This window comes from Tachysurus fulvidraco, chromosome 18 (assembly GCF_022655615.1).
Source record: "Tachysurus fulvidraco isolate hzauxx_2018 chromosome 18, HZAU_PFXX_2.0, whole genome shotgun sequence".
Lineage (NCBI taxonomy): Eukaryota > Metazoa > Chordata > Actinopteri > Siluriformes > Bagridae > Tachysurus > Tachysurus fulvidraco.
Window position 1 is genome coordinate 14,358,001 of NC_062535.1, and position 24,975 is coordinate 14,382,975.

Consider the following 24,975-nt stretch of genomic DNA (forward strand, 5'->3'; position numbering starts at 1 on the left):
ATTTAGATAATTTTTGTGTTTGGAAATTTATGTTCAAGCAAAAAGCTAAATTGTATACATTAAAAAAAAATGCTATTACTAAGATTTTTAAAATGTTTCTATTTTAGCGAGTCTGTTGTTAATTGTTTTGTGAAATTTTTGTTTGGATATTTTTGTTTTTACCTATTTTTTTTTCTCCCTCCTCCAGCTGGAAATGAAGAGGAGGAGGGTCTCATAGCGGTGAAGAAAATCCAGAAGGAGAGTGGACACAGAAAAGGTACCTTTGCACAGTTCAGGTCAGACACTGTACTTGGTAAGAATGAGTGAGACCTGCATTAAATTTCCCTGTGTCGAGGAAACGTGAAAGGATTTTATTTTATTTATTCTCATTTATTTCAAGTGGCATCGCTGTATTTTTGTTGCCTCTGTTTTGCTTTCTAACTCACTGGGGAACCAGATTTGATGAATTTTCTACTAGAAGAAGTGAATAGGGAAGACAGACTTAGCAGGAGGCAGGAATATCGTGTCTGCGTGACAGAAAATGGGAGTAAAACGTTTGATAAATGCGCAGGCGCTGAAGTACAACGTTCCCCCCGGTCAGACACACTGTCATGCAGATGCGATATGGATGAAGGCTTCTCCTTATCCTCTCTTTAAACTCCTACCCTTGTGCCTACTTTTTTGTTTCACACTGATTTACTGTCAGCGCCTCGACATACCGCCGATTTCTCCAAACTCGCCCGAGACAGAGACAAAGAGTGAGACGGGCACAGCCTTCGCTTAATCTCTGTGCAGGGAGCTTGCACTAAACGAGAAATGAACATGTTTGCGTTTGACACGGCAGATCTCCAGACAGCTGCTGTCCTTTTGCGTGTGTGTGTGTTGTATCCCCTGTGTGCTGTGTAATCCATCACATTGGCATTCGGTGACAGGCTAATGATGTCACTCAGTCAGGTGAAACTACCTGTAGCGGGAAACGGTGCTTAAACTGCCAGCGAGAGCTACTCATCACCTTTGCAAAGGGATGCGATTCATTACAGAGAGACACAGAGGCAAGGCATGCTAATGTTTCTCGTCTACTGTGATTATATACAGGGATTAGCATCTGTGTTAATGGGTTACGCAGCACCCGGTGGTCTCTGTACGGTCGAGTGTGTTTGCTGCTCTAACAAGGCAGATCTATGTGATAAAGGTTGTACTGTATGATAATGGCTGAAAAGATTAATCCAAGACAAAAATACGAAGCAAAAAATGTGTAGTCAATCCAGAATCTGTAGGGAACTCTGTCAGGATCTTAATTATGGACGAGCACATTGATTCAATTCAGCCACTGATTCTGAACAGTTAGTTGATACTTGATGAAAGCAAGTCAAAAATTTCCAAAAGGAAAAAGTCTGAGTTACGCGCGTTAATGCAGGGATTTTACAGTATATTCCTCGTGGCTACTGAAAACGAGTGTGATGACCTTGCAAAAAGATGATTTGTATGCTGCTCCTGCAGTCGAATGGACAATGATGTCTGCTGGTAGGACTTCTCAGTTAACTACAAAGTCAAATCCTCGGCTTTGAACCTCGGACGAATTGATAGTAGTCACTATACCGGGTCTTAAAGTGACTCAGAGATCATAGGCGGTGTTCTAGTTTTTATGGCCCAGCCAGAGAGATCACCTGAGCTAGAGAGTGCCATCTTCTATGGTTCTGAGTGCTATGTACTAATCAAAGAAAATGAAAAAGTACTACTAAAATAGCAAAATACTTTACATCACCTTCGGCTGCGAACCGTCAAACCGATCTCTATGAGGAACATGAAGGTTAGATTTTATTCGATGTCACACAGTGATATATTCTCTAGCACCCAGTACCCAACCATCACAATTTCCACTTCCTTGCTGTTTTTGACAGACTGCGGAGTTACAGTACCACAATCGAAGGCATCAGGCGTAATAATCAGCCATGCTGATTGCAAATCATCTACATATTCACCTCCCAGACCATCGTGAAGAAGTCAGCGGGTTCAATTAAAGAATCTGGGAATGTGTACAAGTGATAAAAAAAGCATGGTTTTGGAAAATAACCAATGTTATGCTCGAATCCACCTATGCTATAGATCTATAGGGGTTTGGGGGATTTGCGTAATTTGACTGCATCTTAAACACCAAACAATTCCATTCCATTAGAATCCCATTTTGGTTTTTTGCCAGATGTCCTGGGTGATAGTGATGGTGTGATGTGACATACGGCTAAGTACGGGGAGAAGTTGGGGTGTTCGGTGCCTTGCTCAAGGGCACCTCAGTCGTGGCCGGCCCAAGACTCGAACCCACGAGCTTAGGGTTACGAGTCAGACTCTCTAACCATTAGGCCATGACATGCTGTGGCATGCTGGCGCAGCAGGCAGCATTGTTGCCACTCTCGTTCCAAACCATACCCGTGGCTGGACGTGTCAGTGAATGTATTCTGCAGTGGACTGATGTCCCACTTTATGCACATTAAGGCCAACCCTGACAGGAGAAATCAGTTACTAACAAAGATTGAATGGCGAGCATGGTGCAGCAGTACTGTGGTCCATGAGACACCAAACTTGATCTTGCTGGGAAAAAGCAGTATGCAGGAATCCACCAAAATTGCCTGGAGATGCATGATGGAACTGGGAGGTAAAGACGCCGTCACCAAGACGGTCAGGGGGTTTACCGCAATCCAAAAAATGTAGTCATCTCATCCACTGAAATACACTAAAATTCTTGAAGTAAAATTCACTAGGATTTCCTTGTTAACATTGTTGGCAGCTCTGGGACTAGATCCTGCGATGTTCTCTGACAGAAATAATGTCACACTGAAAATCTCACAGCTCCCAAAGCTTAGCCTCCTCCTCCTCCACACTGTAGAAATATCTTCGGGTAAAGCAGTGAGTGACTGAACGAGGGCAGCGTACTGTAGACACACAAACACACAGATCCATACCATCAAAGTGCCTTTGTGACAAGGCGAGGCGAGGCAGAGGCAAGAAATAATGGTGTGTAAATAGATTTCCTGTCATTGTGTTACAGGTACAGCGCTTTTTTTTATTACGTATCTTTTATTTCTTTGCTTCGGGCTATGAGGACTTTGATGTTACATGTTCTTGTTGAAACACTTTTATGGATGTGACATAGACCGCTTGCATGTGAAGTGAAGTGACGTGACATACGGCTAAGTACGGTGACCCATACTCAGAATTCGTTCTCTGCATTTAACCCATCCAAAGTGCACACACACAGCAGTGAACACACACACACACACACACACACACACACACCGTGAACACACACCCGGAGCAGTGGGCAGCCATTTATGCTGCGGCGCCCGGGGAGCAGTTGGGGGGGTTCGGTGCCTTGTTCAAGGGCACCTCAGTCGTGGTATAGCCGGCCCGAGACTCGAACCCACAACCTTAGGGTTAGGAGTCAAACTCTTTAACCATTAGCCACGACTTCCCCCACTACATACTAATGTATATGTGTTTCCCATTTTTACTATTAATTTGAATAATATCACTGCACCTACATTTACTTTTGTCTGGAATATGACTACAGACTTTTAACCACAAGTAGGCATCTGGTGTGTGTGTGTGTGTGTGTGTGTGTGTGTGTGTGTGTAGTCAGTGTGTGTGTTTTCTGAGCGTATTTGTTAGCAGTCATCTGGTCGTTGACTCTGTGAACAGACCTCGGCACAGTCAGCTTTGTCCCTGTGCCCCGGTGGAGCCGGTGTTTTGGAAAATGGCTGTTGGAGACCCCTGTGTGTGATGCAATTACTTCAGAGGCCCAACACTTATCAATCACATGCTGTGTGTCAAAGATGCTACACAGCCACAGACATCATTTTTAATAGGAAATATGTCACGTGGTTATACAACCTTCCAATGTGGTACTGTATGGTATGTGGAATGTCTGAAGCATATAGACCGTGTCCTTCGGTAAGGACGTATCTATCAGCCTGACCTTGATGTTCCGTTCCCGTCCTTTAATCAGATACCGACCGTGACACTGCAATCATGAGACGAGGGGGAGGAGTGTAAAAAACCCTTCGTCCTCTCTTGTATCTTATGCCTTTCATTGATTTCCACTTCACTCTTCTTGCACCGAAAGAGAGAGATAAATCTGATCACAGCCATCCTTACTTCAGTCTGCTAATGTCCAGTCTCCTCCTCCTCCATCTCCTCTTTCTTTCTGTCCACCTCCATCTCCTTGGAGAACGGTTCTCCGTCCAATCTGGCTTGTTTTCAAGACAAAGTCACCACCAGTTCCGTCCCCGTTGCCAGGTAGAAGCTCTGTCTCACACACACGGGCATCACATCAATGGTGTGTGTATATTTTGCTGGCGATCTGCGAGGAGAGAAGATGTCTTTGTCGATGTCGAGAGATGGCAGGACGCCAGTCACAGCTCTCACCAGCTGGCACGCTGGCAGTCTGTTTCTGAGCTTCTCATTACTGTCTCTGGCACCTACCTTAGGATTGATGAGCCTGAGAGAGATAGCAGGGTTTTTGCGATTGATTGTCCTGATCCTCAAGCTGGGCCGTATATTTACTTTATAACGAGGCAAACTGTCAGACCATAATCAGGAGGAAACACAGTGTGAGGTCAAGTCATCCTTTTTAGGCCTTGGAATCTTATTCCAAATGTCAAATCTGCAGGTCAGACTTTTTAACCTGTAGGGCAGTACATCACATAGTGAAGATAACTTTATTTCATTGTGGGATGGGGATACAAGCTCTAATCACCCTGCATTTGAGGGCATTTAGGGGCAATTTTCTATAACCAATCCAGTGTGAGGAAAAAACAGAGAACCTGAGGAAACCACATGGACCCTGGGAACATCAACTGCTGGGTGTCCTGAAGCTGTGATGAAGAGACACTGCACACCAGAGATGGGGGACTCGAGTCATATGACTTGACTCGAGTCAGACTTAAGTCGCAAATTTGAGACCTGAGACTTGCTTGACAGATATTAAAAAAAAGACTCGACTTGACTTTGACTTGACATTCATGACTTGAGACTTGACTCGGACTTGAGTTAAAATGATTCAGAGATGGGGGACTCGACTTGACTCGAGTCAGACTTAAGTCGCAAATTTGAGACTTGCTTGACAGATATTAAAAAAAAGACTCGACTTGACTTTGACTTGACATTCGTGACTTGAGACTTGACTCGGACTTGAGTTAAAATGATTCAGAGATGGGGGACTCGACTTGACTCGAGTCAGACTTAAGTCGCAAATTTGAGACTCGAGATTTGCTTGACAGATATTAAAAAAAGACTCGACTTGACTTTGACTTGACATTCATTACTTGAGACTTGACTCGGACTTGAGTTAAAATGATTCAGAGATGGGGGACTCGACTTGACTCGAGTCAGACTTAAGTCGCAAATTTGAGACTCGAGATTTGCTTGACAGATATTAAAAAAAAGACTCGACTTGACTTTGACTTGACATTCAGTACTTGAGACTTGACTCGGACTTGAGTTAAAATGATTCAGAGATGGGGGACTCGACTTGACTCGAGTCAGACTTAAGTCGCAAATTTGAGACTTGCTTGACAGATATTAAAAAAAGACTCGACTTGACATTCATGACTTGAGACTTGACTCGGACTTGAGTTAAAATGATTCATTGACCTTTGAGGAGGCCGTAGGACAAGCAATGCAAACAGCCAACCTCTTGTACTTCAAGTAAAAGTTTTAAACATGTCTCTTGAAAATAAAGCAAGACAGGATACTTTTTTAAGTCATATTTTGTCCTGTTGTACTTTTCCTAAGTGTGCACATTATTATTATTATTATTATTATTATTATTATTATTATTATATGCAAGTTATAATACATTATCGTTGTTGGATGAGGTACAGAACATGGATTTAATTACCATTTTTCACTGAGATGTTTATTTCATGTACTTTGGAAGGAATCTCCGATATCGCCTGAGCTAAAACTATAACATAAAGGTTTTAAGACTTTAGGATGGTAAAAGTTTAAACATAACTATAAATGGTACAGTATGGCATGTTGTGCTTTAAAAAAAATTGGCAATATTTAATAGGTTATATGTAGTATTTGGACAAAACACCCCTTCATGTTCTTTGCATTGGGCCACTTCACACCATTACATCACTGATTAATTTCCTCTAACAGCTCATTCCACCGTATTTTTTTCCTTTGTTATAACATCATCTTAATGTGCAATTAAAATGTGCTGGCAGCTGCAAGATACGGTAATGAGGGTTGTACAGGCTATCAATCCAACTTTGTCCCTTTTTCTTACTCATGAACTTCTCACACTGATGCCTCACAGATAAAAGCCAGTTCAGGATTCGCTCTCGGAATCTCTCTCAGCTTTGAGAGATAAGGAAAGTGTGGAGATGAGAGAAAGAGTTCGCTGGTTGCTTGGAAAATGAACAAGATGAGAGGCTCTGAAAGGGACACATTAAAATTGTGTGAGTGTGTGTGTGAGTGTGAGTGTATGTGTGTGTGAGTGAGTGTTTATGTGTGTGTGTGTGTGTGTGTGAGTGTATATGTGTGTGTGTGAGTGAGTGAGTGTTTATGTGTGTGTGAGTGTGTGTGTGTGTGTGAGTTAGTGTGTGTGTGTGTGTGAGTTAGTGTGTGTGTGTGTGTGTGTGAGTTAGTGTGTGTGTGTGTGTGTGTGTGTGTGAGTTAGTGTGTGTGTGTGTGTGTGAGTTAGTGTGTGTGTGTGTGTGTGTGTGTGTGTGTGTGTGTGTGTGAGTTTGTGTGTGAGTTTGTGTGTGTGAGTGTTAATGTGTGTGTGTGTGTGAGTGTGTGTGTGAGTTAGTGTGTGTGTGTGTGTGTTAGTGTGTGTGTGTGAGTGTTAATGTGTGTGTGTGTGAGTGTGTGTGTGTGAGTTTGTGTGTGTGTGAGTGAGTGTTTATGTGTGTGTGAGTGACTGTGTGTGTGTGTGTGAGAGATTCCTTGGCAAATTTTAAGAGGATTATACAGAAGTACACAAGTATGTGAGCCGCAGTGAGAAAGATGGCTTTGAGAAAAAGTAAGAGAAAAATGAATATCTCATGTTTTCCCCATAAGGTTTAGAAACACAAGATTCTCTCCGTTTTTATATCACGTGTTATATCGGATGCTTACTTACAGAGCGTAGCTTTATTCAGCAGTTATAACACATATAACCCTGGCATCACCCTATTAAGCGTTTATTACAGGATTTATAAGAGCAGCTAATGGACTTTCATGTGCAAGTGCTTTTACTAAGTTGAATAATCAGACGTGTTTGAGACATGGCTGAGCGTTTTGAGCTAATGAAGGGTTGCCAGATTGAAGTCAATCTCTCCCCGCAAAGAGGGCAATTAGTGTAATGTGCTTGGTAATTACAGTGATTGCGTGACTATAATTAGTTTAATTATGCGGTTGAGTAGTCGGCTCAGGAACCGTGCGTGCCGTGCCCTGAGCACGATGTCGACAAGCTGATACTTCAGATACATTATTATGAACAGTCGTGAATATAAATAGTCAAACAGCTGTATGATGCTAATATGAAGCATGATTTTATAATACCGGTGTATAACGTATTGATTATACATTATAGTAATGGGAGGATAGCGATAGTGTTTGTTGGTGGATAAAGAGTGTGAAAGGGTTACGACTGAACGGTTTATCAACAGTGTGACTGTCTTGGGTTTGTGTGTGTGTGTGTGTGTGTGTGTGTGTGTGTGTGTGTGTGTGTTTCTAGAGTTGTCAGTCCTGTCACTTCTCTCAGCGAATATTTTAGTGCTTCATTGCTTCCTTCTCCAGCAGTGGATGAAGTAGATCGATAGCCCCCGCCGTTCCCACCAGCTAAAAAGCAACCAGGGAGTGTATTGTCTCCTCAAGCAAGGACGCCCCATGGGGGTGTTAATGTGGTGGTGTTTTTTCTTTTTCTTTTTGTTGTTATTGTTATTTTTAACAGACAGCTAGATTACTGGTTTGAAGAACCCTAATCCAGTTAGACCTTTTTTCTGATCTTGTTAGGGAAATAATCATTTGTCCTTCATCGGCTGTACGGGCTCCTCTGCATATCCAATCGTTTTTGACTTTACCTATCAAAAGTTCAACGTGACATTTTGAATCATTTAGCAAGACAGCAAGGAGACAATTAACACCTGAGAGTCAGATTAAAATGCAAATTAATATAGTCCGAGGCGTGCTCCATGATTGGCTGGCGAGCGATATGGTTAATTCATTTAATGTGTAAATTACGGTAGCTCTGACATACAGGGGTGGAAGAAGGAGAAACGTAACGTATTCGGATCCCAGGCTTTCAAGGTCGTTTAACCGTACTGAGAAAGGTTGTTTTAGTCACACAGAGAAAGAGAGGGAGAGATACTGCAAGGGAAGGAGAGAGAGGTGTATTCTTAAAACATTTGGCTGGAAAGGTTTTTTTAAAGCCATTTTTGAACTGATTGATTTTTAATTTTCTAAAAATCATTTGTTACGGATCATTTACAAACACAAACCCATCAAGGCTGATAGAACAGAACGTAACGTGTGTGTATAGTCCACGTTGGTTTGCAGCTTAGCTGGATTTTATCTGCCGTTAAGTCCATCTTTTACAGTCAGCTCTAATTTTATAGGCTGTAATGTGACATTGACCTTAATTTTCTTTTTCCACAAAATCACTGGTTGCAAAATGATCAAAAAAAATTTAAATGCTACCAATTATTTTCAAATTCCTTAACTGTTCAATGCAGAATTTGAGTCAGAAGTGAAATTGTTTTATTTGTTGTTTTTGCCCCGTTTTTTCCTCCTCTTGAGTGTCCTGTAACTTAATTACACCTTGGATGTAAGAAGAAAGAAGAAGAAAACGCTCACAGTTATAGGGTCTATCTGAATCCAGTACGGTTCCTTACTAATGGATTTCTTTGTTTTTTATTTATTTATTTATTAATTTATTCATCTTCAGTATTCAGTTATCCTGTTGAGATGCGATTTTACTTGCTTTTATTTAATTACGTAATATGAAATCTTCTTTATTCCTAACGAACATCCTTCAAATTCAAAACAAAGAAAATTACATAATCTTTTCTTCCACGTATGTTTTTTCCAGCTGTATTTGCTAGTAAACCTTCTCCGTACCCCGTCGCCCATAGAGGCCCGCTACAGGCGAAGGCTACCTATAATCCACTTAGCGTCTAGAGGCGAGCCACGTAGCACACTTTGTTATAAGCGACCTTGTTTCTCCTCAGCCTTTGTGCCGTGTGCCGGGGGAGTGAACCTGCCAAATACCAGAATTAGCATAACATGAATAGCTAAGGTAATTAAAGCAATGATGTGAATATAACTGGAGGGGTGATGAGGTGTACTTTTTAAAATTTATTTATTTTTTTAAAAGGACCATGACAAACATTTCACCCCTGAATAAAGCACAGAACAAGCTGTTGTTGTTTTTTTTTGTTTATACCTGAAAGTCTACCTATAAATCTATCTCACAGTCAAAATAGTTACTGTAGTTAATATTTACAGCATTTATCTTAAATAAATTCTATCCCAATGGTGTTTATTAATTCAATTAATTCAACTTCATTTCACCAGCTTTTCCGAGTAGATAGATTTGCTTGAGCTAAGGGGTATTATATTTTTTTTGGCAGCAGGGCCAACTGTTAGCTCGCTATGTTAAGACAAAAGCACTTGTTAGCAGTTGTCATTTGTTACTGCCATGTTTTTTTTTTGTTTGTTTGTTTGTTCGTTGTTGTTTTTTTTTTTTTGCTATTTACATAATTACAGTTTGTCTTAATGTCTTCATTTCTATGAAAGTAGTTGCTATTAGCAATGGGTTGCCTGCTAGCTAGTAAACATTTGCTATCTAGGCTAACATTTTCCTGTCAGGGAAAAGATTAAACTTGTTGCACTTAGCATGATTCGCTAACATTAATCTTTTATTTATTTATTTTTAAAGTTAGAAAAGCAGATAATCTAAAACTGCAAAAAAAAAAGTCTTATAAAGTTGAAAAGACAAAGAAATTAAGCTTATTATGTTACCAAGGGGGAAAAAGGAGGGGGGAAAAAGTACCTCAGTTTCCTAAAAACCTTTCTGTGTTGGAAATCTTAAAGCTGCAGCCATCTGAGACTTTTTCAGGAAAATCTTTTTCTCCTCAAAAAAAATTAGGTATTGATCCATTTCTGTGGAGAATCGACCACATAATCATTCGAAAAGCTGTTCAGTTGTTCGAAAAGCTACATAACATATAAACCTATGATTTGAATTAAGAAACCCTAATCAACAACTTCTGACCAATCAGAGTCAGCATCAGTAACATATAAAAAATAAAAAACATGTTACTCAGCTTGACTTCTCTCTGTAAAAACATGCATGGAACAGGAAATAGGTGCGAATATGAACAAATGCGTTTCTGAGGTAGAAGTCGGACATGTTTCTATTCGTCTTCTGTCTCGCCGTTTTTATTCGTAGTTAACCCTCGTCATAGCTTTCGACACTTTGTGCCCGTGAACAGTCGAGGCGTGTCCGCTCTGGTAATTGTGTAATAACTTTCATAGCCGTTATTAGCTCAAAGGTTCCTTCAGCTTGATGGAATGAACAACGTGACTAATTAGAGTTGACACCAGGGGGCAAGAGGAAGTGCAGAGTTAAATAAACAAAAGCCCCCTCCACCACACCTTCCAACAGAGACACGGGGGAGTAGTCAGATTGCATAAAATGATGGTTAGGATCCCTCTCACCCATGCGAATATCTCGATCTTAGCACGATCGATATTAAGCAGGCTCGGTGAACGTTTCTTCAGTGTAAAGAGTTTATTTGACGTGCAAATTGTTAGAGCCTGCTGATAGAAACAATTTACTGTATCGATTTTCCGTTAGAAGGCGGAATCTTGCACAGTCGAGTTCAAACATTTGCATCCCTCCATTCAATAAATTAAAAAGAAGACATTTCCAGTATTTTCTACTAAATAGCATTGCTCAGATGATATAAAGGAAAAGGATGAGCAAACAGGTTATCAGAGAACATTGTTATCACTTCCAGAAATTAAAATGCAACCTTCATTTCTAAACACCTGAGTGAAAACCCTCTCACCCTCACACACAATCATATTATATTCCAGACAACAATGAACAGAATGAGACAAGACAAGAGGCTAGATCTTAGCCAGCTCTAGATTCTAGCTGGATCATATGAACAGATCCGATCCTGACCTCCTTGGGGCCCTAAGCAAAATTCTGCTAAGGGGCCCTCCTACCTGACCCGTGAGCCACTGGCAGCACGGCACAGCTAATTTAGCTAGTCAGATAGAGACTAGAGACAGAATCACATCAACTTAACTTTACTGTTATTTGCTCTTGCTGACATCAAACTTGAAGAGAACACGAGTTTACCTGATTGCTGTTCTCGCATTTCACTCTCATTTTGTTTCTTTTTTTTCTTTTCATGGCCAGATGGATAGCTACGCTTCATATTGTCATCTACACAGTAAACATTAACACGCGCTGTAAAATGAGGCAGGGGGAGGCGGGGCCTCGCGTAATTTACGGGGCCCTACGAAACTTACGTAGTGAGTGTATAGGGCCGATCGGCTCTGCATACAGTATGAAGATGCAACTGATACGATGAGTTTTGCACTCAAGTCTCCATCAGTGAACAACTCGACAAACTAGACCATATACAGTAGTACACAGTTATAAAAAGATTATAATCCCACTCTCTGTGTCATGTCATATTAGTGAGTTTCCTGGATTTACATAATAAAAATGGGAATCTGTATGAAGCTGTAGGTATATAGGAATCTTGTTTTTCTTTAATAGTCTGAATCTTGCGTTTTTCTTAAGTGCTTTTTAATTTTTTTTTTTTTGCTCAGTCTGGATTTGGTGATCAAGCAAGCTCTGAGAGATTCAGAGGAATATTTTAAAATAGCCTCGGATTTTGTGCAGGTTTGGACTTTGGTGTGTCGTGTGAAGTCATAACCAAACCTTTGAACATGAGTACAGCTCTCATTGAAAGTAATTTAGTAATGTAATGTAAAAGTAATGTTTTTTTTAAAAAAAAACAAAACAAAACATTTTTTAGTCTTTACTGATAGGAGTTTAAATAAAGAAACTTGTGTTTACAATTAGACCAATTAAAAAAAAATTATGCAAAAAAGTTGCATCGCAAATGTGGAAAAACTTTGCGAAACCATGCATTGTCGAAAAAGAAAAAAAAAAGAAATCTATGAGGGCTTTAATTTATTTCAATTTCAAACTGGATTGTGTTAATTCGCCATCGAATTAAAATATATCTAAAACAATGTCCTTAATCAGCTGATTACAGATCATTGTTAAATGACGCAAATGCTTTCTTGTTGATATGGAAGTCGAGACAATCAGGCTTTCTGTTTGAGCTCTTTGTTAGCTTGTATAATAAATGGCACTATATTGATTTAAATGATCGATGGTTGGATGTAGTTGCGTTAGTAATGATCTTGTGGTGCACTTCTGTTTGCAGTGGAGTTCATGTGCCTGGACTTGGCCTCCTTGCAGTCCGTGCGACAGTTTGTGCAGAGATTTAAAGCCAAGGGACTGCCTCTACATATTCTCGTCAATAACGGTACGTATCCGGAACGGATCGCTCGGCATCATAAATGAAAAGTAGCGGAACTTATTGGGGAAAAAAAACGTTTTTAAAGGCTTCTTTGGGTTTCTCCTTGACATCATTTTAATACATCATTCATACTTTCTCAAGAACCTTCCGATGCTTCTTCAGAGAGATAAACTGAAAGCCTGAAAGAAATGCTCAAGGCTATACTTGGAAGCTACTTTCATGGAGGTTCATTGGAAGATTCACCAGAAGATCAAAAAGAAGAGATAACGGTGGAAGATCGATTTTTTTATTACCTCTAAAAATTTAGAGTTTTAGTACTTTGTATACTATGTTATGTCTTTATATATATATATATATATATATATATATATATATATATATATATATATATATATATATATATATATATATGCGCATATAATTATAATTTTCCAGTTAAAGTTTCCCAAGAATTCTTCAGTTTTTTTTTCAGAAAGACAAAAGAAGTTTGTTTAAAGGTTCTTTGTGATGTTCCTTGTTTATGGGATGTTTAAGACCATTGGCTTCATCATTCACATCAGTTTCCAAGTCCTTCTTCAGTGGGACACAAAAAATGTGCAGCTTGCTCATGCGGCTGTGCTTGAAGCTTCTTTCATGGAAGTTCATTAGAGGTTTTCCTACAAGATCAAACTGAAGAGCCTTTGACAGTTTAAGGTTTTTTTTTGGAAACTTTTGTAAATAATCAAAACCTCTTTGTATTAAGGTTTTTTTATTAAGAGCCTTCCATTTAAGGGCAGGAACAACCGGAAAGATCCTTTTTTTATCATATCATTATCATTTTTAATGTATATTTTCCCCCCAAACTATAAGGCTCAGCACTTGAACACTCAAATGATAAGTCAATAATAAGAACAACGATTACAGTCATCCTGTATACTGTAATGATTTATATGAGCATTATCATGTCACCCAGAAGAGGACATCTTTGTCCTCTCTGGGTTTCTTCCTCATGTCGTCTTAGGTGTTTTTCTCTCAGAGGGTTTTCCACTTGCTCATAAAGCTTTGTGTGCAGAAAGTTTGAAGGTTTTTATTATATCATAAAGTATAAGAGCTTATTACAGTCCTGTATGCAAATGCAGACCATGCATGCACTGTTTGACGAGGGAAAAGGGGGAGTAATTGAAGGAAACCTTTTTTATTTCTCCTTTTAGGAGAACTCTTTAAGTAAAGAACTCTTTAAGTAGAACCTGTTAAAATGGTTCTAAGTATCAACCATCCATTAAGCATTCAAAAAACGTACCAAAGAGTGTACATGAAATCGGTCTGTACCTTTTTTTTTTTTTTTTGTAAAAGCAGCACGTCATGACATTTAATATTTAACGTAAAAAAAAAATCTTCATACAAGTTTCAGGTGACTTTAAGGCCTTCATCGCAACCTGATGCCAAAACCCCAGATGTAAACCCCAGGGCAGCTTCTAACCCTTCATTCTGAATACAGACTTCTCGTCCAGAGTGCCTGTGGAGCTCTTTCACAAACTGTGCCAAAGATTTCAAAATTAGCAAGAATCACAATTAAGAACAGTTCAGCCTGACACTGTCAGTAGAAATCCAGCTCTCCTGTTTTTTTTTTTAATGTATTATTTTTTTTTCTGAATCGTCTGATGAAGGCCTCGGGGCCTTAGGGGTCATCTGTTTTTAACTAGATGGCTCCTATTTAGCAGATCTCCCCAGGGAGCATCACAGACGACAGGAACAGTCACACTCTGTCCTGTTTCAAACAGTGGAGAATTAATAATTCACTCTCTCTCTCTCTCTCTCTCTCTCTCTCTCTCTCTCTCTCTCTCTCTCTCTCGTTCTCCTGTCCGTCTCTGCTTCCCCGGCACACGTCCCATCCAGCTGATAAAAGCTGAAGGACAAACGCATCTGTACCACCCCATTGAGGGACTAATGATGCGGAAAGGCCATCGCTTGACCCCCGAGAGCCTCATCAGAAACACAGAAGCGATACACTTAGGAATTTTGATTGGTCAATGGATGCAGATTCTGGGTTTTTTAATTTTTTTTTTTATTTTTTTTTTTACCACAACCACGTGCTTTATTTTGCAGAGGTACGGGTGCATCTGAGCTGACAGCTCTTTGTATAATTAAAAAGAGGAAAAAGCTTCAATATCATTTTGGTTTTTATATTCATCATGGGACAGAGCACTGCTGTAATCCTGATTACCATGTGCTCAAGGGAGCCAGGCGCTAATTCTCTGAAGAGCACAATTATGATGGAGCATATGTCGTAAAGCGGATGCTCTTTCCCGTGAATGGGTTGTGCACAAAGACAATAGGAGGGAGCTTGATCTTTGGCACGGATTTATTTCCATGACATAATGATTTCTCCTGTGTGGCAAATTATCCAGCACTTCCTGTTCATAATGGAACCTTGCACAAGATGGTTTCCAGCGAGCTTCTGCGTCAAGGCATGGAGGTTTGGGTCAAGGTGAACGTAGCCTGGAGTTAGCTTGACACTCGTTCGTCATAACCTCTACATTTTCAGAGAAAGGTATAAAAGCTACTACAGAACTTGAACCTGGTTAATGGTTCTCTCTTTTACCTGGTAAATTTTGTGTACTTGTCAGAAGCCTTTATACAGAGAAATTTGGTGGACACTCAAAATCTTCTAATCTGTAGTCCAACGCCTTAAGCTACCACATCTCTCTGGTGGAACGGAAAATTTGTGGCCGGGGGCCAAGGGAGCAAAATTGGCCATGTTCTCTCCGATGATGATCACAGCAACACTAGCTCTTGAGTGATAGAGGAGAGCTGGCAGGTGGACAGGAATTGGCAGATGGTCAAATTGGTTAGAAAATGAGAAAAAAAACTCATAATGGATATAATTAGACCTTCAGGGCAACGGCTGAGGTAAAATTCTCTCTTCAGTTCCAGGCTCTTTTTTGAAGCATATTCACAAGTCTATTGAAATTTTGTCCGTGTCCATTGTGCCATTCTGGAGATACACAGCTTCAAACCGGGGCATCTGGGGGCTCATTTCTCAGCAACCAGATGACGTAGGACTTTGTTTTATTGGAGGAATATTACATTTTAATGAGCATTGTAAGCACTTCAAATATCGTCTGTAGCAGGCTTGTTTCTCAGGAACCAGAAGTCCCAGAGCTTCATGTTTGAAATGTACTTAAAGGACACAGCCTTAACTGGCACCACCAATTTACTTTAAGGAAAAAAGTACTTCACAGAAAGTTGCAGTCTTGGCTGCTTTGTTATATTTCTTTGGACAAAATCTCTTCAGCTTCAGCAACTGAACAACCCAAGTGTCCTTCTGGATGTGCTAAATGGGTCAATGACGTGAGAGGGCCAGTGAAACAATCACCCAGAGTTACTGTACCTGACCCAGCCTTCGCTCCTCGGGTACCCTCATAGAAATCCTCTGATAATCTGACAAACATTTTTACAGCCACTTTAGTCAGCCACTTTCCCTCCTATGGCTCGGAATATTCACTAGTAATGTGCATCGTTTTTTGTTCAGGACGAAAACCTGTGTTTTAACAGCCCCTGAGTTTCACTTTCACTGCATGTTATAGTTTTAGGGTCTATTAAAGCAAATCCCCCCCACAGAAATAACCAATGAAAAGGAACAGAGCTCCCAGTAATGCTCTTGCTTTTCAGAGATAATACTCTAACCTTTTTCTGTGTTTTTAACATCTCTAGCTGGTGTTATGCTGGTCCCAGAAAGGAAGACCGAGGATGGATTTGAGTTGCACTTTGGACTGAACTATTTGGGCCACTTCTTGTTGACCAACTTGCTGCTTGACATGCTGAGAGATTCTGGGCAGAGCAGGAGGTTCTCCCGCATCGTCACAGTGTCCTCAGCCACTCACTATGGAGGAAGACTTGATCTAAATGACCTGCAGGGCAGGTAACACAAGCCTTACTTCATTTAAAATATTCTGTTTGTTAACTCTCCCCAACATTTACTGAAATAACAACATTTACCAAAGCGATTTACCAAAACATTTGAATGCTCTTGGCAGGGTTCCTACAAGGTGCTACAAAGTCCTACAGGGTTCCTACAAAGTCTAAAAAGCTTAAAAAGTGATTAAAAATTCTTGACTTACAAGAAAGTCAATAAAGAAGAAATCCCCAAATAAATTAAAAGCATTTATTGTAAATAGAATGCAAAAACTATCCTATCACTCGAAATATGACACACCCCTTAAGCCCCTCCCCTTCTTTACCCTATTCGCCCACGTGTTTTAACTGACAGCTCCTTTAACTCCTATGGAGTATCCTGACCTTATAGTGAATATGAAGAGATGGCTGGAAAAGTGTAAATATCATGACAAATGTGCAAAGTTGTAAAATACATTATTTGTCATTTTCTAGGGAATTTAAATAAAGAAGAAATAAAGTATTGCTTGAAGAAATAAAGGATTGCTTTTATAGTCCTGGAAAGTCCTGGAATTTTATTTATGAAGCATTTTGTCTTCATGAAGCCGTGTCTTCTATAACCTGGGTTCAGAAACGACTCTAAAACACAAGGAGGGAGGTGAAAGTAAAGGCATACATTATCCCACTTTTTGGCTTTTATAATTATATATTTATTTATTTATTCTCAATTTTTTTTATTTAAGTGTGTGATTGGTGATTAATGAACGAGTGCATGACCTAAAAAAAATAAATAAATAATAACACGCTGCATTTTCATCTCATATCTTAATAATCATCCAGAGAAAACACTATAAATGAAGGAACTGTGTAGCCTGTGAAATATTTTTACCTCCATACCAAAAGCTTAGTCTCTTTGATTTTGTCCTTGAGTGTCAAATCAAACACTTTATTATTCCTACACCGGTCAAGACACAACCGGCGCCAGAGGAGACCTGGCACTTCAAAATGTACCATTTCTGTTTGCTTGTTCTTCCCTGTGCATGTTTTTTTTTTATTGCTTTTGGGTTCGAGAGGTTTCCTTCTTCGCTGCAGCTGCATATTGTTGTTCCTTTCCGCTCAAGGACACAAGGCTTATAACACAGCATGCACAGTTGAGCCTTATGTGTCTATTGATTGACTGGACGTTTGTCGGCTTCCAACCAGAGCCGACTACAAACACGGCATTAAATACAGACGAGGGAGAAAATGAAATACGGCTAGCGCGGCACACTGTGTATCCGTTTAATGACTCTTCGTGTTGTACATCGAATGTGAGCAGCGGCATGAGCTTGAATAATGGACGGTTTAGCTTACGGAGGAGTCTGTCTTTCTGAGAATGAAGCCTTTACCTGTGTTGAGATTTGAGGATGGTTCTCTGCTAACGTGTAAAAAAAAAAAGAGTAAAATAATTGGATTTTTTATCTGAAGTATAGGGAGTTAGGAAGCACAGTGAAGAATATAGTGCTCGTCTTGTAGCTATTTCAGTCGAAAGCCATGTATTTTGTAGCGTGTCTGTGATGCAGGCAATAAATTTGGAGTATTTACGATTGCTCAGTTTTACAAAAGGCTCTTCTGTTCTACCTCGCTCTGTTTCAGGTCATATTACAGTTCCCATGGTGCATACTCACAGAGTAAACTGGCACTGGTGCTTTTCACCTACAACCTGCAGGAGCGGCTGTGGGCTCGAGGTGATCCGGTAACGGCCAACGCCGTGGACCCTGGCATGGTGGACACAGACTTGTACCAGAACCTGTGTTCTCCTGCTCAGCTTGCCAAAAAACCTGTGGCTAAAATGCTCTTCAGGGTAAGATGAAGGGGAAAAAAACATTCTACAGTTCTTATTAGCCTGTAGTTTGAAACAGGAGTATTACACCTATGTGATCTTTATATATATATATATATATATATATATATATATATATATATATATATATATATATATATATATATATATGTACAGTACTGACCAAAAGTTTGGACACACCTTCTCATTCAAAGAGTTTTCTTTATTTTCATGACTATGAAAATTGTAGATTCACACTGAAGGCATCAAAACTACGAATGAACACGTGTGGAATTATATACGTACATAACAAAAAAGTGTGAAACGACTGAAAATGTGTCATATTCTAGGTTCTTCAAAGTAGCCACCTTTTGCTTTGGTTACTGCTTTGCACACACTTGGCATTCTCTTGATGAGCTTCAAGAGGTCGTCACCTGAAATGGTCTTCCAACAGACTTGAAGGAGTTCCCAGAGATGCTTAGCACTTGTTGGCCCTTTTGCCTTCACTCTGCGGTCCAGCTCACCCCAAACCATCTCGATCGGGTTCAGGTCCGGTGACTGTGGAGGCCAGGTCATCTGGTGCAGCACCACATCACTCTCCTTCATGGTCAAGCCGATTGACCTATTACACGTTAGAAACTTAAAAAGGATTATTAAAACAAAAAACAGTTTCAGTTTTCCCAATTGTTTACTGAATTATAACCTAATACACATAAAGAGTGTATTTAAAGAGTTGCCACTGCCAACAAGCAGCTCCCGACTAGACAGAAACTCTATACCATAACTTCTTCCCCTAATTCTCCTTCACCCTGCTGGTAATTTCCCTGGTTTTTTTTTCTTTTTCTTTCTATATCCCACAATTCTACATCCGTTTTCATTCAGGTTTTCTTTTCTTTACAGCACAGACAGGTAGGATAAAGGACAAGCCTTTAAATTGGATTAATTGTAATGCTGAAATCTCTTGAAAAAAGTCAAAGAGCAGTCATATTGTCCATATGCATCAATATTATGTGCTGTTCTCTTGTCCTTCTCAGTGGAAATGAAGCATAACTAGAACAAATGCGTGTAAAACTGTTACTCGGCTACGGCCTTATTTTATTAGCGATAAATTTTTTCGGTTTTGCTCGAACGATCACCGTTAACGATGACAGAGTTTATTCCATGTTGAGACAAAATACTCCCATTGAGACCCCCATTGCACTAATATATTGCTTACGTTCATATACGTCTGTCCTAGAACACAATTTTCATCACTGCCGTAAGAAATCGCTTGTACTTTGGATTGGTTACAGAACTCGGCATGGCTCTTTAACCGAGTTCATTCCATCAGCTCCAGAAATATTGGCACCCTTCCGACGAATGGAGATTTTCTACACAAACAATTCAAGAAGCTTGCTGTTACTACTGAAAATATAAATATAAAACTGAGAATAGACACCATGTACGAGGAGAACCGGCCGACACTTTGGGTGATTTTACTCTAAAACCAAAATGGATTTAAAAAAAAAATTCCTGTATTTTCAAGTACCAGGATATTTCTTCCTAAAACACAAATGGCAATTTGCTTCTGCCGTGAGGTCAAGACATGATGTATTTCTTTAAACAAGATAATTAACCAAAAGGCAAATGCTAATCAAGATGGAAATATTTGCAGGACAAAAAAAAAATGTCAGCCTACAGTATGTAATGAAACTGAGTCGTAACTTGAAAACCGGGATCTTAATTAAAAAGGAATCTCAGACATAATAATACGAAGGTGTTTCTAATTTAGAAATTACGCAAAGAGGCTAAATTTTAATGGTGAGGTGCCAGGAATTTTGCCTTTTTTAATCTGGTTAAAACTATGGAATAATCATATACACTTTTCTATCAGAAAACATAGAAAACTCTCAGGAGAAATGCAGAAACTTTTTTTTATATACAGTACTGTGCAAAAATTTTAGGCAGGTGTGAAAAAATGCTGTAAACAAAGAATGCTTTCAAAAATGGAAGTGTTAAACATTTATTTTCATAAATGAACAAAATGCAGTGAATGAACAAAAGAGAAATCTAAATCAAATCAATATTTGCTGTGACTGCCCTTTGCCTTCAAAACAGCAGCAATTCTTCTAGGTACACTTACACAGGCTGGTAGGTTGTTCCAGACATCTTGGTCAACTAACCACAGATCTTCTGTGGATGTCGGCTTTCTCACATCCTTCTGTCTCTTCATGTAATCCCAGACACACTGGATGATGTTGAGATCAGGGCTCTGTGGGGGTCGTGCCATCACTTCATGCTGGTTTGAAGGCAAAAGGTAGTAACACCGAATATTGATCTGATTTAGATTTTTCTTTTGTTTGCTCACTTTGCATTTTGTATATCGACAGAAACAAACACTCGTTATTTATATTTCTGAAAGCATTTTTTGTTTACAGCATTTTTTCACACCTGCCTAAAACCTTTGCACAGTACTGTATATATATATTTAGCCATATTTACAGTATGTAGCGCTCCTCAGTATATTTCCTCATCAGGTAATTTTCCACATAAAAATATCCTTTTAGAAACTATGAACCCATAACCATCCACAGAAACCATCCGGATAACCTGTACAAGTGTATATCTCCAGTGGTAGAGTTTAATTTTCCATGAAGGGTGGTAGTAATTTTTATTTTACCAGGAACCAAGCCATCCATAACATGATATTGTGTTTGGACTGACATGACTTACATGGAAATGGTGTGGTTATTGCAGCATTTATCTCTGTGATCCAGCCCTCAGTTCGGAATACGCTGTAATATGATAATGATTCTTCTCAACCTGGGATGTGACACTGTTCTGTCCACTTTCCGGTCTTTTAATTGCTGCATTTGTTTTCGTAGCTGTCAACAAGGCCAGCTGGTCCCTTGGAATTTAACTAGAAAATCGTATAGTCGGTCGTCGCGATGTGTATACGAGGTGAAGGATAATTGCATTTATTTTATGTCTGCACATCAGAAGAAGATAAGTGTGTTTGTGTGTTTTTGTAGAGGTTGTAGGTGTGTGTGTGGTTGGGATGGGGGTGGGGGGCTAATCGTGGGTGGCTGCTTTCGCTTTAAATGATTGGGTAAAATATAGTAAAATGGTCAAATTTGGTCATTTTCTATATTGTGGTTTGTGGTATGCTTGGAAATCAGGTGACTCTGTGCATTTTATTAGGTTTTTTTTTATGCATATTCGGAAGCCTGGTTTCAGAATCTCTGAGGTGATTATGCTGACATGAAAGGACCCTTCAGAGTGGCTTGTAAAACCGGCAGCCTTTCTAGTGGCCTTCAGACAAAAAAAAAATCACACTTATCTTTCTCATCCGTATTTAATTTCCGTGAAACTCCTGCTCTTGTCAAGATGATGAGTGCTGATATTGATTCATTGGGATGTTCATTGCCATGGTGATTTTCCTTCTCATACACACGTCTTACGTGCAGGAGAAGCGGTGAAACCTTTCGCATATTTACATTTACAGTATTTAGCAGAAGACCTTATCCAGAGTGACTTACTTTTTTTTTTTTATCTCATTTCTATATAACTGTGCAATTGAGGGTTAAGGGCCTTGCTCAGGGGCCCAGCAGTGGGAACCTGGTGGACGTAGGAATCGAACTCACACTTTCCGATTGGTAGCCCAACACCTTACCCACTAGGCTACCATGTCCCTACATATTATCTTGGTGTTCGTATCTGAGCGTCACAGAGTGTATATTACAAAACCTCAAGAGTCATGGCTGTAAAAAGAATCAGCAGTTCAATATGATTCACTAATATGATTTATTTATTTAACACACCTTATGTGCTTTCATCTCGTAAGTCAGAGTGAAGGAGGCGTGGCATCTGTGACTCGGTTTCAGAGGAAGAGGTGTGGCCCCTGACTTTGTTTCAGTGAATAGGGCATGGCCCCTGAGACTTAGTCTCAGTGAAGGAGGTGTAGCCTCTGAGTCAGTCTCGGTGAAGGAGGTGTGGCTTCTGAGTCAGTATCAGTGAAGGAGGTGTGGCCTCAGTTATGGAGTCGTGGCCTCTGTGACTCAGTCTCAGTGAAGGAGGTGTGGCCTCCGAGTCAGTCTCGGTGAAGGAGGTGTGGCTTCTGAGTCAGTATCAGTGAAGGAGGTGTGGCCTATGTGACTCAGTGTCTGTGAAGGGGGTGTGGTCTCAGTCAACGGGTGTGGCCTCACTGAAGGAGGTGTGGCCCTCTATGAGTTCAGTGTTATTATTTAAACATAAACAAGTTCTTCTGAATTTTTCTGGAATTCAATTAATGTGAAAAATATTGAAATATCAGTTACATCTAAACATTTGTCTGTTGCTGTTATAAATGTAAACACTTGCAAACAGCAAACATTTGACGATTCAGATCAGTCCAAAATTGTTTCTTTTCCATCTGTTTATTCATTTCTGGCTTTTCAGACACACGCCATGCAATGCAGGAAGGTATGCACCTTAAAATCTCACCGAGCAGCACGATCATGAATAATGGATGTAAAGCATCAGGGATCATTTCACGACTGGATAGACAAAGAAATTAGGGACGCGCATCAGGAAATTATTTTGAAAGGCATCAGGGGGGGAAAAGGGTGTCGGAGGGGGGGAGGGGGGATTTCTGACAGATTATCCGGACATTAAAACAATAAAAGACAAATACAGCAGCTGTAATGTGAAGCTCAGAGTTGTAACTAGTTGTTTGGAATATTTGGTATTTTTAGCATCGTCTCAGTCAGTGACAGAATTTTCTGGTACAGAGAGAAGGGGAGAGACAGAGAAAGACGTGTCTCGTGTTTATGTAATATTGTTGAGTCATTTGGGTTATTATTAAGTTAGCTATGAATTATACATTATACTACAGTGAAGTTGGAAAATCAAGTTAAAGGCCAAACAAGTCTGGAGTCTTAAAGGGTGGAATTCTGACCACGGAGCATTTAAATAAGAGAGGTTTTTTTCTCACTGTCCACATTCACACTGTAACCTTATGTGACCTTCTTGACTCTGGAAGAGCGTATCGTGGATAATATTACTGCGGCTGAACGTCCATTTAATCCAGACGTTTGCTTTACTCGGTGCGACCTGTCCTACGATTTTGTGTCCTATTCAATTTTAAATTTACATTTACAGCATTTGGCAGACGCCCTTATCCAGAGCGACGTACATAAGCGCTTAAATCTCTAACATTGAACACATTAATGCTGCTCACTAGGTTACATACTTAAGATACCATGAGTTTAAAACATTTGTTCAAAGTTACAATGAAAAAGTGTCAAAGGTTTTTTTTTTTTTTTTTTAAATGCAAAAGATAAGGAAAGAAGTGCTAGTTGAAGTGTTTCCTGAGTAAGTAGGTCTTCAATCGCCGCTTGAAAATAGCCAGTGACTCAGCTGTCCGGACCGCTAGGGGAAGTTCATTCCACCACCTTGGTGCCAGAACAGAGAAGAGTCTTGTAGTGTACTTGCCTCTTACCCTGAGAGATGGTGGAACCAGTCGAGCAGTGCTGGTAGATCGGAGGTTGCGGGGTGCAGTGCGAGGAATGATGAGGGCTTTGAGGTAAGAGGGAGCTGGTCCAGTTTTGGCTTTGTAGGCCAGCATCAGTGTTTTGAATCTGATGTGTGAAGCTACTGGAAGCCAGTGGAGGGATCGCAGCAGTGGGGTGGTATGCGAGAACTTTGGGAGGTTGAAAATAAGCCGTGCAGCTGCATTTTGGATCATTTGCAGAGGACGGATTGCGTTCATAGGTAGACCTGCCAGCAGTGCGTTGCAGTAATCCAGTCCTGAGCAGTCTGTGTGGACAAAAATGGCCGAATCCTTCTAATGTTGTAGAGAAGAAACCGACATGAGCGAGTCACATTTGCAACATGAGAGGAAAAGGACAGGTGATTGTCCATGGTTACCCCAAGGTTGTGAGCTGTGGCTGAAGGGGAGATCAGATCGTAGTGCAAGGATATAGCAAGATCGTGACCTGGGGATGAATCACCTGGGATGAACAGCAGTTCAGTTTTGCTAGGATTGAGCTTTAACTGATGAGCAGTCATCCATGATGAAATTTCTGTCAGACATGCTGAGATCCGGTCAGAAGCTGTGGCATCTGATATGAGCGTCCTTAAATTGCTTTCAAATAGTTTAAAGGGAAGAACTGTGGGGTAATTTGTGCTCTCTGAATCCAAACTATCATTTCATTTCATTCTTTATTACCATGGATTTGTAATGTCTTTACCTCTTTCTTTTTCTTGTTTTTATATTCTCTCTCTCTTTCTGACTCTCTCTCTGACTTTCTCTCTTTCTTTCTCTCTCTCTCTCTCTCTCTCTCTCTCTCTTTCTCTGACTCTCTCTTTCTCTCTCTGTCTCTCCCTCTCTTTGACTCTCTCTCTCCCCCTCTCTCTTTCTTTCTCTCTCTCTTTCTCTCTCTGTCTCTCTCTCTCTTTCTCCCTCTTTGACTCTCTTTCTCTCTCTCTCTTTCTCTCTCGTTGTTTATTGAGGTTGGTGTATAGTTGGTGTTTATGCATATGGCAGCCCCAGGTGCAGGGAGTTTAGGGCTTCTCACGCGGCTTCCTGAGGTGAAAGTGATGACATCCCTGAGTGTAGAAGAGTGTTGTTTAGTTGTACTAAATGTGGTGGGTCATGAGTCCATTTTGTCGGCGTCTAGAACGAATAACGCTATAGTGATTTTACTCTGCACGGTTGAGAAATGTAGCTGAACCGGTTAAACGCTCTATTATTGACGGAGCTCTCGCGCTCGTTCTCTCTCT

At 40.1% G+C, this 24,975-nt stretch overlaps 1 protein-coding gene across 5 annotated transcripts in view; it reads left to right on the plus strand.

Moving 5' to 3' along the window:
* Nucleotides 1–24,975, plus strand: part of dhrsx (dehydrogenase/reductase (SDR family) X-linked) — a 48,846-nt gene that overhangs the window by 18,212 nt on the left and 5,659 nt on the right. For 3 of the 5 annotated variants that reach the window (XM_027161749.2, XM_027161719.2, XM_027161739.2), the window contains 4 exons: nt 188–256; nt 12,444–12,545; nt 16,233–16,440; nt 18,048–18,255. In XM_027161749.2, coding sequence (XP_027017550.1) covers nt 188–256; nt 12,444–12,545; nt 16,233–16,440; nt 18,048–18,255 — 587 coding nt within the window. The remainder of the gene's footprint in view (nt 1–187; nt 257–12,443; nt 12,546–16,232; nt 16,441–18,047; nt 18,256–24,975) is intronic. The other 2 variants (XM_047803379.1, XM_027161729.2) reach the window with 2 other exon arrangements.